This window comes from Ceratotherium simum, chromosome 35 (assembly GCF_057802395.1).
Source record: "Ceratotherium simum simum isolate JZ-2026a chromosome 35, ASM5780239v1, whole genome shotgun sequence".
In the NCBI taxonomy this organism is placed as follows: domain Eukaryota; kingdom Metazoa; phylum Chordata; class Mammalia; order Perissodactyla; family Rhinocerotidae; genus Ceratotherium; species Ceratotherium simum.
Genome location: NC_141934.1, coordinates 26,161,887 through 26,174,360, shown reverse-complemented (window position 1 = coordinate 26,174,360; position 12,474 = coordinate 26,161,887). Strand labels below are relative to the sequence as shown.

Sequence of the window (12,474 nt, the reverse complement as noted above, 5' to 3'; positions counted from 1 at the left end):
TGGTCAGTGAGGGATGGGCAGTCACTGAGGCACTCGGGGAAGACAGTGGTCATATTATTATCAAGAACAACAGCAAGCATGACTGAAGAGCTGCTCCTCCTCAGGCGATGGGCACTCCTAGGAGGGTGGGTACAGTAATCGTCTCCATTTAATACAGGGAGAAACGGAGACCCAGAGGTTAAGTGACTTATCCAAAGTCACACAGCTGGGAAGTGGTGGACCTGGGATTTGAACCCGCGGGCTGTTGGGATCCAGGGCCTGAATCGTCAGCACGGGCCTCTGCTGACATTTAGCCCAGAAGGGCCTTGGGATGGTTGAACACAGGGGCTGTGGGGGCTGTGGAGGCTCCGGGGATCCAAGGTGGGCAGCTGCTGGGCGTGTGGTGGGGCTCGGTTGCTGCAGGGGGCTCACGGTGCCCAGAGCAGAGTGTCTCCAGGGGCTGAACCCGCAGGGCCTGAGCTGCCCCGAAGCGGACCCTGGTATCTGGTGTGGTGGTGAGCTCCCTGTCATCCCCATCAAGCTAATGAGAGCTCGGCTTCCCTGATTTCCAGTTGACTCTTTCCAGGTGTGCTTAGGGCCTGTGTGTGCTGAGTCCCCTCCCTTATTTTACAGATGAGGAAACTGAGGCCCAGAAAGGGACTGGTCCTTGTCTGAGGTCACACAGTGACGTGTGACAGATGGGGGATCTCTCCTCCCTGCCTTGGCTCCTCTGGTCCCCCTCCTGCCCAGGGCTCCTGGCCACCCTTCCCAGCCTTCTCTGCTGTGGGATCTGCCCCTGGCTGCCAGATCAGTGCCCAGAGTCCAGATGGGGCTGCATGTCTGCTCTGGAGCCTGGGAACACGTGGTTGGGCCTGTGGCTGTAGCTCCAGGCAGGGGACTCCTGGATCAACTGGTGTGGCTATGCCTCCGCCTCTTGAAGCAGCAATAGATGCAGCCTGAGACTGAGGCTGCTGGGGGCCTTGTGGGCTGGTCACCCTCCCATGCCCTTTCCCCCTCCCCAAGTGACACTAATAACAATCATAGTGATAGGAGAGTTGAGGGGCCACGTGTGCTTTAGCCAGATGTCCTGGGTGCAGATCCCATCTCTACCCCTTCCTGGCTCCGTGACCTTGGGCAAATCACATAACCTCTCTGTGACTCATGTTCCTCACCTGCAAAATGATGATAATTATAGCACCTGCCTGGTACAGTGGTGTGGGGATTAGTGAGTTCAGTATGGAGTGTCCTAGAACAGTACCTGGCACTGAGGACGTGCCAGCTGTGCTGTGATTGTTGTCATCATCATAGTCGTCATTGTTCTTTTCTTCTTGTTATTGTTTACGTTTTGAGTGATTTCATTTAATCCTCTCCAGACCTGTATGAAACAGGTACTGTTATTCTCTCCCTTTCACTCATAAAGAAACCGAGGCTCAGAGAGGGAAGTTGATTTGCCTGAGATTGCACAGCAAGTGAGCTTTGAGGCTGGGACTCTGAGCCAGGATTGAGCAGGCTCCAGGAGCCTGTGGTGGAGGGGACAAGGACAGGGCTTGTACATGTGTCACCCCAGGCAGCCCCTTTGCCCACCCTCCCTGATCCTCCATTGGGAGAGCAGGCACGGTTGTCTGTAGCAGCTGTGGAGGCACGTTGGTGGCTTTGCCCAGGACGTCACCACAGTGCTCTTGGCCCTTGTTGGGGGCTCAGCCTGTTGGGAACCAGCAGACTCTAGCAGGCTGGAGCCCAGCCCTGCCCGGCCAGGTGGGCTCCAGGCACGGGTCTTTGGTGCCCTCTGCAGGGAGCCTACTCTACCCCCCCCCTCCCAGTGACAGGCCTCCGTTTCCCAGGGCATTATCTCAGCAGTAATGTGGGGTCCCCTCCGTGTCTCATGGTTTCTCCCCAAAGAGCTGTGGCTGCAGATGTGATTGGTCTTCAGCTCCTTGGCCTCAGCCCTGCCCCTCCCCCAATAGCACTTGACACCCCCTCCCTGTTCTTACTTGGGTGGTCTCTCTGCCAGAACTGCCCATCCTCCTGCCCCATTTTCTGCAGCTTCTGCGTGGGTAGGGGTGAGGGGCTTGGATTCCAGTCCAGCCCACGCCCTGAGGAGCTGGGTGGTTTATTTCAGTTCAGATCTCTGGTTGCTCTGGGTCCTGGCCACACTCTTGAGGTCACAGAGCTGATGTGACTGAGATAGTGGCTGGGAGGGCTTTGCAAACTCGAAAGGGAGGTGCCAGGGAAGGTCCAGTAAGATGAGACTCTTAAATACGAGAGACGAAAACTCAGCTCAGACTGCTTGAGGCTAAAGACAGGGTTATGGAGTCTTGTAGTGAAAGTCGGTGTTAGTCCACTTCAGGTATGGGTGGATCCAGGTGCTCAAATAAAGCCGTTTGGGGGTTCTCGCTCCCTATCTCCGCTTCCTCTCTGCCAACGTCATTCTCAGGCAGGGTTCCCCAGGACGTGGAAAAACGGCTGTCAGCAAGGCCAGGCCCCATCACCCTCCCAGGGCAGATAGGGAACTCTTCCCCAGGTGTCTCAGCTATAGTCCTGGGGTTGGCTCTCATTGGCTGGCTGGAGTCACGTGCTCATCCTCAGCTAATACTGAGGCCGGGGGTTGACTGCACGGATTGGTCAGGGCCGGGTCTTAGGCCCACCCTGCCCGGGGGACTAGATCAGAGGTGGGGGAGTGGAGGCTGGCTAGGCACTGCAGCCTGTGCCCCCACCGGCTGTGAGGACCGCGTCAGGGTCCCGAGCGCTGGCATCGCCCTCTCTGCGCCAGCACCTCAGGCTGGGGCTCTGTGGCCGTTTACGCTGATTCCATTCCAACGTGTCCTGATGGCGTGGGGTCCCGGGCCTTCCCCACCCCCCCACACACACCTGTTTGCAGATGGGGATGTGGAGGCTCTGGGCAGTTTCCTGAGGCCTCACGGCTGGTGGGTGGTGGGCGAGGACTCAGCCCTGGTTCCTGGGATTCTGAGAGCAGGCCCCACCCCACTGGTGGTCACACTCGTCCTGTCCTTCCATCCATCCGTCCATCCATTCATTCAGCAGCCTGTCATTGGACGCCTGCTCTGGGCCTGCCACTGTTCCAGGCCCTGGGGACGCAGCGGTGACCTTGGGCCCAGCCCACTCATGTTGACTTCCTGGTGGGGGAGACATAATCACACCCACAGAACCACACGTGGGCACACCGTTAATCTGGGGATTTCTGCCCTCATTGACCCCGATCCCCCGTCTCTCCTTTCACTTACCCCTCTCTCTGCCCAGCCCCTCGGGCTTTGTTCTTCCTGGACACCCAGGCGCGCTCCTGCCTCAGGGCCTTTGCACTGGCTGCACCCTCCACCTGAGGCTCCTGTTTCCCGCTGGGCTAGCTCTTCATCTTTCAGGTCTTTGCTCAGATGTCCCCTTTCCAGCCCGTTTTGACCCTCTGTTTAATCCTGAGAACCCTGGAACCCCGCTCCTCCTCTTCCCGGCTCTGGTGTTCTCTGCGCTCTTGTTCTCGCAGGACGTGGTTCCTGTTTTATTTGTTTATTCCATGTATTGTGCAGCAGCGCCGGGAGGGCAGGGCTTTTGGTCCCTTTTATTCCCGCTGTGTCCCCGGCACCTGGAACAGAGCCTGGCACACAGTAGGTGCTCACTAAGTGCTTGTTGAACAGATGAAGGATGGCAGAGGGGAGGGGAGACTCTGGTTTGGGGTGTGAGACTGGCCCCAGCCCCAGTGGAGGTGAGGGAAGCCCCTCCGCCTGGGCTGGACCCCAGGGGCTGGAGGGGGGTGGGCGGGGGCCCCTCAGCTGCCTTTGCAGGAGCAGCCAGGACTTCCCGCTCCTGGGGGATCAGTAGGATTGAATTTAACCCTCCTTCCTTCCCCGCTGGTTCCCCCAGAGGCAGCGACAAGGGTCCGGCTCTAAATGCCGCGCGTGCTGGAAAGCGCAGCCTCCTCCCCCGCCGGCTGCTCTGCGTTTGGGGCTCCGGCTCAAATCCGTTCAGGACTCAGGGATGCGGCACCGGCCTGCACTGGGGCGGGGCGGGGGGCCGCAGCTGAGCCAGGCTCCTCCTGCCTCCTGGGAGCTGCCGGCCTGGGTGGGGCCGGGCAGGTGCACACAGATGGCGGAGCAGGAGGCAGAGTTGCTGCAGGCCCCGAGGGGCAGGAATGGGGTGGGGGGGGGTTGGGAAAGGCTTCTTGGAAGCGGTGGGTGGGCCGTTGGCGGAGGAGGGCATTCGAGTGGGGGTCCCAGCCCAGGCAAAGGCGCAGAGGGGCTGGGGGTCTCGTTTGACCTTCAAAGGGCATGTGGGGTGGGAGGTGGAGACCGGGTGGTCTGGAGGATGCTGATGCTCTGAGTTTGGAGAAAACAGACAGCCGCAGCAGCAGTGAGGGATGTGTAAATGAGGGATGGTTCACGTGGCGCTGATGCGGTAGGAGTTCAGGGCAGTGGGCAATTGAGGTGGACTTCCTGGAGGAGATGGGATTTGAGCTTGGTCTGCAAAAATGGGTACTATTGGGAAAGGGTAGGAGGGTATTGCCAGTGGAGAGGACTGTGACCCCATCAGAAGCTGGTGAGGAGGCAGAGCCCTGATTGCTGAGTGACGAGGAGATCGGAGAGTGAGACCCGAGTCTTTCTTGTCTTAGATTTTGAGCATCTTACTGGTGAAGTTTGTAAGCACGGTGGTTGGGACTAAGCAGGGCGAAGTGGACAATACTCTCAGTGATGACCAGGAGCAGGGAGCATTCTGTAGAGCATCTTGGGGGTCCAGGCACCCCGATGCCCGTTTGCAGGGCTCACCTTCAGACCGGGCCCTGGCAGGTGATGGACCCGGGGTCGGGGGGAGGGCAGGGTGGCTGGAGCGAGATGCTGGGGTCTCGGGCTTTCTGGGTAGCTGGGTGCTGCCCCCAACTCTGCAGACTGGGGGGTGAGGCGAGGAGCTCAGGCCACAGGGGGCAGCTGAGGAGCTAGCGTGGGGGTCCCGTGGAGGGGGGCAGGCCAGGGAGCTGGTCAGGGTGAGGCTCTGGTCCCCCTGCCCAGAGGAGAGCCGTGTATGTGCGTGTGTGCGCAGTGCACACATGAGCACATGTGACTATGGGCGGCTGTGCTCATATGTATGTGAATACACGTGTGTACAGGCCAACTCGTATGGGGCACGTATACAGCACACGTGTGCGTTCGCGCGTGTACACATGTGGACCTGTCAGTGGCTGTGTGCACATGTGTGTGTGGTCAGCGTGTCCGGGCATGTGATTATTCGTGCATTTATGCATCCGTGCACGTGTGTGTGTCATGTTTGAGTGGGCCCATGGATGACTGCGTGTGTGAGTACACGTGTATATGAGTCAGGTATGTAGGGCACACCGTGGTTATCTGTGCATTTGTACGCCGTGCATTCATGGGCACAGCTGCAGCTGTGTGACACGTGTAGGTGCACGTGGGTGGCGGTGTGCGTGTATGCAAATTGGGGTGCGTGGGGCATGCATGTGGTTGTGCGTTTCTGCTTCATGCATGTCTGCACCTGTGCGTGCCTTGTGTAGACATATGAGACTGCGTGTGTGTACGAGTTGGCCCGTGGGGCACACACACGTATACGTGTGTTTATAGATGTAGGCGTAGCATTTGACACGTGGGTCCCCGGGGCTTGTGAGCACCTGTCTGCGAAGGTGACCAAGGTCTTTCACACCCTAGCAGGCCCTGGGCTCTCTGGCCATCAGGAGGCCACGTGGATTCTGGGGTCCCCTGAGAGGGACCCCAGCTGCCCCCCGCCCCTGGGGCAGGCGGAAGCCGTGGGGGGGCTCGGCGGGCTCCCCCCCACATCGGCGAGAGCTCCTGAGTATGTCCTCTGGGGGCCGAGCAGGGTGACCTCGGGCACCGGGGTTCTGGGGACCCTGGCGAGGAGTTTGGCTTGGGTTCTCGGGCTGGCGAGAAGCCTGTGCGGGGCCGAGTCTGTGGTCTGTTCCCCGGCCATGCCCCTTTCCAGGGGGTGTCTCCCCTCCCTCTGCAGAGGGACGTTGAGAGAGAAGTGACAACGTGCACGTCCCTTTGCTCCCTGCAGAGCATCCGTGTCAAAGTCCTGGGGGTCTGGTGCCCGGGGGAGATGGGGAGACCGAGGCCCAGCAGGTGCCGTGACATGCTGAGGGGTAGAGTCGAGCCGACTCCCAGACCTTGGCCTGATGGACAGATGTGAGGGAAAGTCCATCTGGGGAGGGGCCCGAGAGCAGGACACCCCCAGCTCCGCCTGGACAAGCAGATTCCCCACCCCCGCCCCTGCACCCTGGACCAGAGAGTGGGGGGTGGGGGAGGGAAGGAAGCCGGGAGCAGGGGAGTGGAGGCCTGAGGTGGAGGAAACGCCCGGAGAACACGGGGTGTCTGTGTGTGTGTGCGTGTGCGCGTGTGTGTGTGCGCGCATGCATCTGTGTGTGAGCAGGTTCAGGGCCCGCAGGGTCCCAGCCTTTGCTTGCCGCTAGAGCTGTGTGCTCCAGGCGGCTGCATGACCCAAGGCTCGGCTCCCCCTGTGTAGATGAGGCTGACGCTAGAACCTTCCGCGGAGGTTCCCGCAGGAATCCAGACGCAGGGAGCAGGTAGAGGACCCAGCACAGGGCTCATGCATGTAGGGCCACCTGGTCTGAGCTGTGGCCTTGTCGTTATTGTTAACGGCAATAGTAAGAGCCAGCCCTTACGTAGCCCTACTGTGCGCCAGGTCCTGGGTTTAGAGTCACGAGTGCCGGCCCATTTAGTTCCCGTAGCAGCCGCGTGAGCCCGTCTTACAGGTGAGGAAGCCGAGGTCAGGCCCCAGCCGCGCGGTTAGCAGGGGATTTGACTCAGGCCGGCTGGCGGGCAGCCCTTGCCGCCGGCCCTGCGCCGTCCCGTCTCTGGCGCTGCAGCGTCTGTAGGGCTGTTTCCTGACAGGCGTCTTCTGGGTCAGCTGTGGCCGTGCCGTCTTTTGGAAACTGAGTTGCGTCTTAGAAGGCCCAGGGTCACTCAGGGCTTAGCGAGGCGGGGGAGGCCTGTCAGGAGCAGAGGCGCTCGCACCGTCTGTGAGGGAGAGGGCTCTGGGGGGTGCCCGGGCTCCCCGCGGCTCGGGCGGGTCGGGACGAGGCTCCTCCGCATTCTCCTCTCCAGGGCTGCAGGAAGCCCCCCTCCAGGGCCCTGTGTTCCTGAGACAGTGGGGATGTGGTCGAAGATGGAATCCACCATGGTTCCTAGGACATAGGCATCTGGAGCCCCCACAGGGCCCCCGGGTCCAGATCCAAGACCCAGGCCCAGTGGTGTGACGTGGCAGTTCCCGTGGCCCAGCCACTCCAGCCCTGCCCTCCTGTGTTGGGTGTCACCCTTTCATCTAGATGGGCAGTGCTGCTGATCCCTACAGAGCTTCATGAATGCACACAAACTCCTATTCATCCTTCGAAACCCAGCTATGTGTCTCTCCTGTTACCTTTCCCGATAGAGTGACTCGCCCCGCTGTGTGCCTCCCCAGTACACCACGCGCACCTTTCTCTCCCCGAGTGTGCGAATCTGCCATCACCGCTCTTGACCGGCTGCCCGCTAGACTGGGTTTACTGCAGGCGGGGGTTGGGCCTCCTTCATTCTGTGTCCTGTCCTGACTGGGTGGTTGGGGTGTTTGGGGAGCTGCCCTGTCCCCTCCCCGCCCCATACCCAGCCCTTCGCTTGCCCTGGCTCGGGAATTCTCGCATCTTCGGTACCCCGCAGCAGACACACACCTGCTTCAAGATGCGGCTGGGGCAGGGTGGGCTGTGGTGGCTGTCCACGTGGGCCCTGCCCCCCTGCACAGAGATGCCGGTCCTGAGCCTAGAGGAGGTCTGGGTGGGACCTGGCCCTTGTCCTCCTCTCTTCGTGGAGCCTGGAGATCAGAAGGACTTCTTCCCCACGTCCTCCTTCTGTGCCTGAGTTTCATCATCTGTGAAACGGGCTATGTCTTGTATCTGCCTCGCATTGTGTTTACGCACGATTTAAACGTTAATAACGCGGGCCGTGTGCTCAGTGCCCGGCTCAGAGTAGCTGCTCAGTAAGGCGGCAGTCGCAGTGAGCGTTTGCTCCCCGATCTTCCGGCCCCTGCCACACCCCGAGGCTGCTGGTCTCGGGGTTCTGGCTCTCGCAGCGGGGCCGAGAGCATGGCTGTGTTCCTGGGTGGGCTGGGCCCAGGCTCCAGGCCGAGCTAGTTCTAGGAGCCAGCTTGAGCCCACCTACATACACGGGGGCGGGGCGGGGGAGGGGGCTGGCCCCGGCACCCGTGTGACGCCAGGAGCCCGAGCCTGGAGCTCTGTGGTCAGCCACGTTCGCCAGGGCTCTGGGCCACCCCTTCCCTGGGTCTGGGTTTGGGGATCCTTGGGGGTGGTTTCCATCTGATGGTGGACTTGTTGTGGGCGGCCTCGCCGAGTCGGGCTGAGTCAGGAGCGCCCGGCCACCTGGGTGGAGGAGGGCCTTGGTCTCCCACGTGCGCCGTGGGCACCCTGCTGTCCCGTGCACATAGTGGCCCGGATCCAACAAAGGCTCCTTGAAGCCACCTTCCACAGCTCCCCGTCCCCCCTCCCCCAGCTGGCCCAGGCCGGCCCCACCCCATGTCCTCCGAGCAGGCCCTGCTGATCCGGGCGGGGCTTGGCGGGGCCTGGCCGAGGCGCAGCGTCCACCATCACAGCCCGGAGGTCCAGCCTGTTGAATTCACGGCCACCGAGCCCTCTGCCACATGTTCCTGTTTTCCTAATAAGTCCCGGGTGGTGAGTGGAGGGGGGCGGGGAGGCCGCAGGGCAGATCAGAAATAGTCACATGGTTGTGAAACACAAGAATCCTGGAAAGGGTATCTGAGCCTCTATGTCGCCCTCCCCCCTCGCCGGCGGCACCAGCTCTGAGGTCACTGTCGACACCCAGCCCGCTTCCAAGGCAGAGGAGGGCGTGCGGGGCCTGCCAGTGTCGGCCGGCTGGTAGCAGCTGTGCCCGCAGCCCTGGGCCCGGGGAGTCGGGCCTGGGGGCTGGGGGGCGGCCCCCGAGAACACGGCGCGTTTGTTAGAATCGAAACTGGGCGGACTTGCCAGGGCCTGCGGGGTATGGAGGCCCCCGTGTTTGTTTCCCGCCTGGGGAGGGCATGTGGGGGCCCCGGGGCGCCCCCCACCCCCCGGGCCGGGGACTTGCGTGCTGGGCTGGGCAGCTGCCTGCTGTTCGGGAGGTCTCTATTTATAATCTCGTGCGTGCGTGCGTGCGTGCGTGCGTGTGTGTGTGTGTGTGTTCTAATTCCTCCTCTTCTCTGTCACCCTGCAGAAGAAGGCCGAGGCTGCGCACCGGATTCTGGAAGGCCTGGGGCCGCAGGTGGAGCTGGTGAGCCGGGGGACAGGGTGGGGGGCAGCAGCACCCACCTCCTGCTGGAGAGGTGGGTGGGCGGCAGGGGGGCTGTGGAGGGGAGGGAGGAAGTCGTCTACTGTCTGGAGGAAGCAGGAAATACACCCTCCTGAAAAGAGGGCCAGCAGATAGCGGCGGGTGGGCCAGCTAGGGTGGGGTGGGGGGCCGTGGCACTCCTGCTGCCCTCCGAAGCCCAGCCGGTCCGGCTGCGAGGAGAGTGGCACACTGGAGTCTGGCCTGTCTGGTCCAGCTCAGCAGGGAAACCCATACTCCGGGCCAGATGGTCTGAGTTCAGCTCCCAGATCTACCGCTTTGTAGCTGTGTGACCCTGAGCAGGTCTCTTAACCTCTCTGTGCCTCGGTTTCCTCAGCTGTAAAATGGGGATAATAATGGCACATATCCCGTTGGGTCATAGTGAAGATGAACCCTGTTTTGTAAAGCACTGAACACAGTGTCTGAAGGAGAGTAAGTGCTGAGCATTAGCTGTTGTTATTATTATCATTACTGTTGTTGGTGTTGTTTTACTGACGGGAAGATGCCATGTCGGCAGCAGAGCCGGAAAGCAGGCCCTGAGCCTCTTCTCTGTCAGGCGCCCGGCACGTGTATGTGTCACCAGAGATGGGATGAGGGGGCATGGAAACTGCCGCTGGTGGCTTTGGAGTCCCAGAGCCTCGGGAGCAGAAGCCTCGGCCCCTGGAGACACGGCCAGAGCTGTGGGCGGCCCTGGGTGTCCAGGGGCTGGGCGTGAGGTCCCGTGCACGTGGCGGGAATGGGGTGGGCGTGCGTGTGCCCAGGGGCGGGAAGACAGCCTCCCACACCGGGAGCCTCTCCGCTCAGCCCCCCGCGAGTGTGCGGAGCGGCCCGGGGGAGGGCTGGGTGCTCCCGTCTGTGAAGTGAGGAAGCGGGCTCTTCAGAGGGACGGGCGAGGCGAGGGGAGGGCTCGCTCGCGTGGCCCTCGCCCGGAGGAAGCTTTCGGCCGTGTGAACACTCGGGAGGGTGAGCTCTCGGCCTGCTCCTCAGCCTGGGGTCTGTCTGCTCCCGCCGCTGGGGACCAGGAGCGGCTGGCCTGTCACTGCCGCCCGTCCCTCAGAGGCAGAGCCCGGGAGGGGGGCTCCTACGGTTCGGGGGCAGAGCCCAGCGCCCCTCCCGGGAGGGGGCAGGCTCCCAGCCCGGGTCTTGCTCCCCCTTGGGCGTCATCTCTGAGATGTCTCTGGCAGCCTTTCTTTTCAGAAGCTCTATTGAGATGTGATTCACGTGCCATACAATCCACCCATTTAAAGTGTACAATTCAGTGGTTTTAGTATGTTTGCAGATGTGAACGGCCACCTCCACAATTTGAGAACATTTCACCATCTCAAAAAGGACTCTGTGCCCTTAACTGTCACGTCCTTACTCCCGCCCCCCACTCCTGCCCATCTAACCAACCGCTAACCTGCTTTCCGTCTCTGTGGCCTGGCCTGGCCTGACGTTTCGTATCGGTGGGGTCCTACCCTGTGGCCTTTGTGTGTGGCTCCTCTCACTTGGCGTCATGCGGTCGAGGCCCATCCACATTGTAGCAGGTGTCGTGGTTTCCTTCCTTTTTACGGCCAAATAACATTCCATCGTGCGGACGGACCCCGTTTAGCTTATCCCTCTGTGCACTGACGGGCATTAGATCGTTTTGCTTTTGGCCGTTCTAGCTAAAGTGGCTACGAACGTGAATGGACGCTTGTCTGTGTGGCCCTATGTTTCATTTCTTGTGGGTCTGGGCCCAGGACTGGAGTTGCCCGATCGTGTTAAGTCTGCGTTTAGCCTCTTGCACTGCGAGACTCGATCCCCATGGTGGCTGCACTGTTTTCCATTCCCACCAGGAAGCTGCCGCTTGCCTCAGTTTCCCCTTCTTTCCAGTAGGGGTGGAGGACTAGAGGTGGTACCCAACTGTTTCCAGACCTGGAGGTGCCCCCTCTCCACTTTCCTGACCTGATGAGTCCTGGGGGCCTCCTAAGTAGGGGCGGGATGGAGTCGCTGGGTCTGGAGGCCGGAGAGGCCAGTGAGGGACGCAGGGCCCGCGTCCCTGTGAGCGAGGCGGGGCGTCTGCTGGGCTCAGAAGCCGGTGATTCTTTTCTAGGTCTTCAGGGGTTGGGGGTCGTCCCCTGCTTAGGGGTCTCAGAGCGGAGGCTCCCTCAAGGCTGGTGGCACAGGAGGCTGAGGTCTGGAGTGTCTGGTGGCTGCGTGGCTGTCACTGGAGTCCTCTCAAAGTCAGTAGGCTCTTGGCTTGGTGGCCTTCAGTGGGGCTGGGGAGGGGACTCACGTTGACAGGGACCTACTGTGTCAGGCCTCGTGCAAGTGTCACCGTCCATGTTCTAGATGAGGCTCAGCGAGGGCAGTGTCGGGGTCACACAGCAAGAGGTGAGGCGGGGAGGTGTGCTGAGCCCGTGGGGTTGCGGCCGGCTCTGCACAGGTCTAGTCGCCGCAAGGCTCGAGTGGCCAGAAGTGCACCCTCTGCAGGGGCTGCTCCATGCCCCCCAGGAATCAGAGCTCAGGCCGTGGAGGGCCTGGTGCTGCCGACCCCGGGTCTCGGGTCACTGGGCCGCGCCATTGGGAATCCCGGGGTCTCTCCTCTGCAGCTGGGGACACTCGGCCGAGGGAGAGGCCACTCCGCCTCAGGGTAGTGGTGGGCGCTCTGTGACCCCCTGGGAGGGAGGCTGGGGCCCAGGAGACATTTGCGTTGGAAGAGAAGACAGCCTGGCTGCTCTGAGCAGGACTCTGCGTCACCGCCCCATCCCAGTACCCCGGGGACCCGGCCCGGCCTGGGGGAGGGGACAGTGGGGGCGTGGGTGGCCGCAGCCCCCTCCTCCCCTCCTGCCGCTTCGAGTCAGCAGTTTCCTTCCTGTTCAGAGGTGTCATTTTAAGAACCTGGTGTCACCGGGGGTTGAGGGCCCTGCCGACTTTCATTCCGTCCAGCTCAGTCCGCCTGGGGCGGCTGGAGTCGGGGGAAGGGGACCCCTCGTCTCCCCGAGACCCAGTCCTCCTCAGTCATCATGGCGCCTGTGTCTGCCCAGGGCTTCACGGTCCTGCTCGGCCTCCCGCCTTGCGCCCTCCGCTCTCTGCCTCTGAGGGTTGGGCTGCCCTCCATTTTCAGAGGAGGAAATGGAGGGGGCGACGACAGGCCAGGCCCCTGTCAGGAGGG

The 12,474-nt window shown here is 61.8% G+C and overlaps 1 protein-coding gene across 20 annotated transcripts in view; it reads left to right on the top strand.

Moving 5' to 3' along the window:
• The window catches only part of NCOR2 (nuclear receptor corepressor 2), a 216,405-nt gene that overhangs the window by 88,461 nt on the left and 115,470 nt on the right, over positions 1–12,474 (top strand). For 19 of the 20 annotated variants that reach the window (XM_087423434.1, XM_087423447.1, XM_087423444.1 and 16 more), the window contains one exon: positions 9,228–9,284. In XM_087423434.1, coding sequence (XP_087279560.1) covers positions 9,228–9,284 — 57 coding nt within the window. Of the gene's footprint in view, positions 1–8,300; positions 8,690–9,227; positions 9,285–12,474 lie in introns of those variants that run through there. The other variant, XM_087423448.1, reaches the window with a different exon arrangement.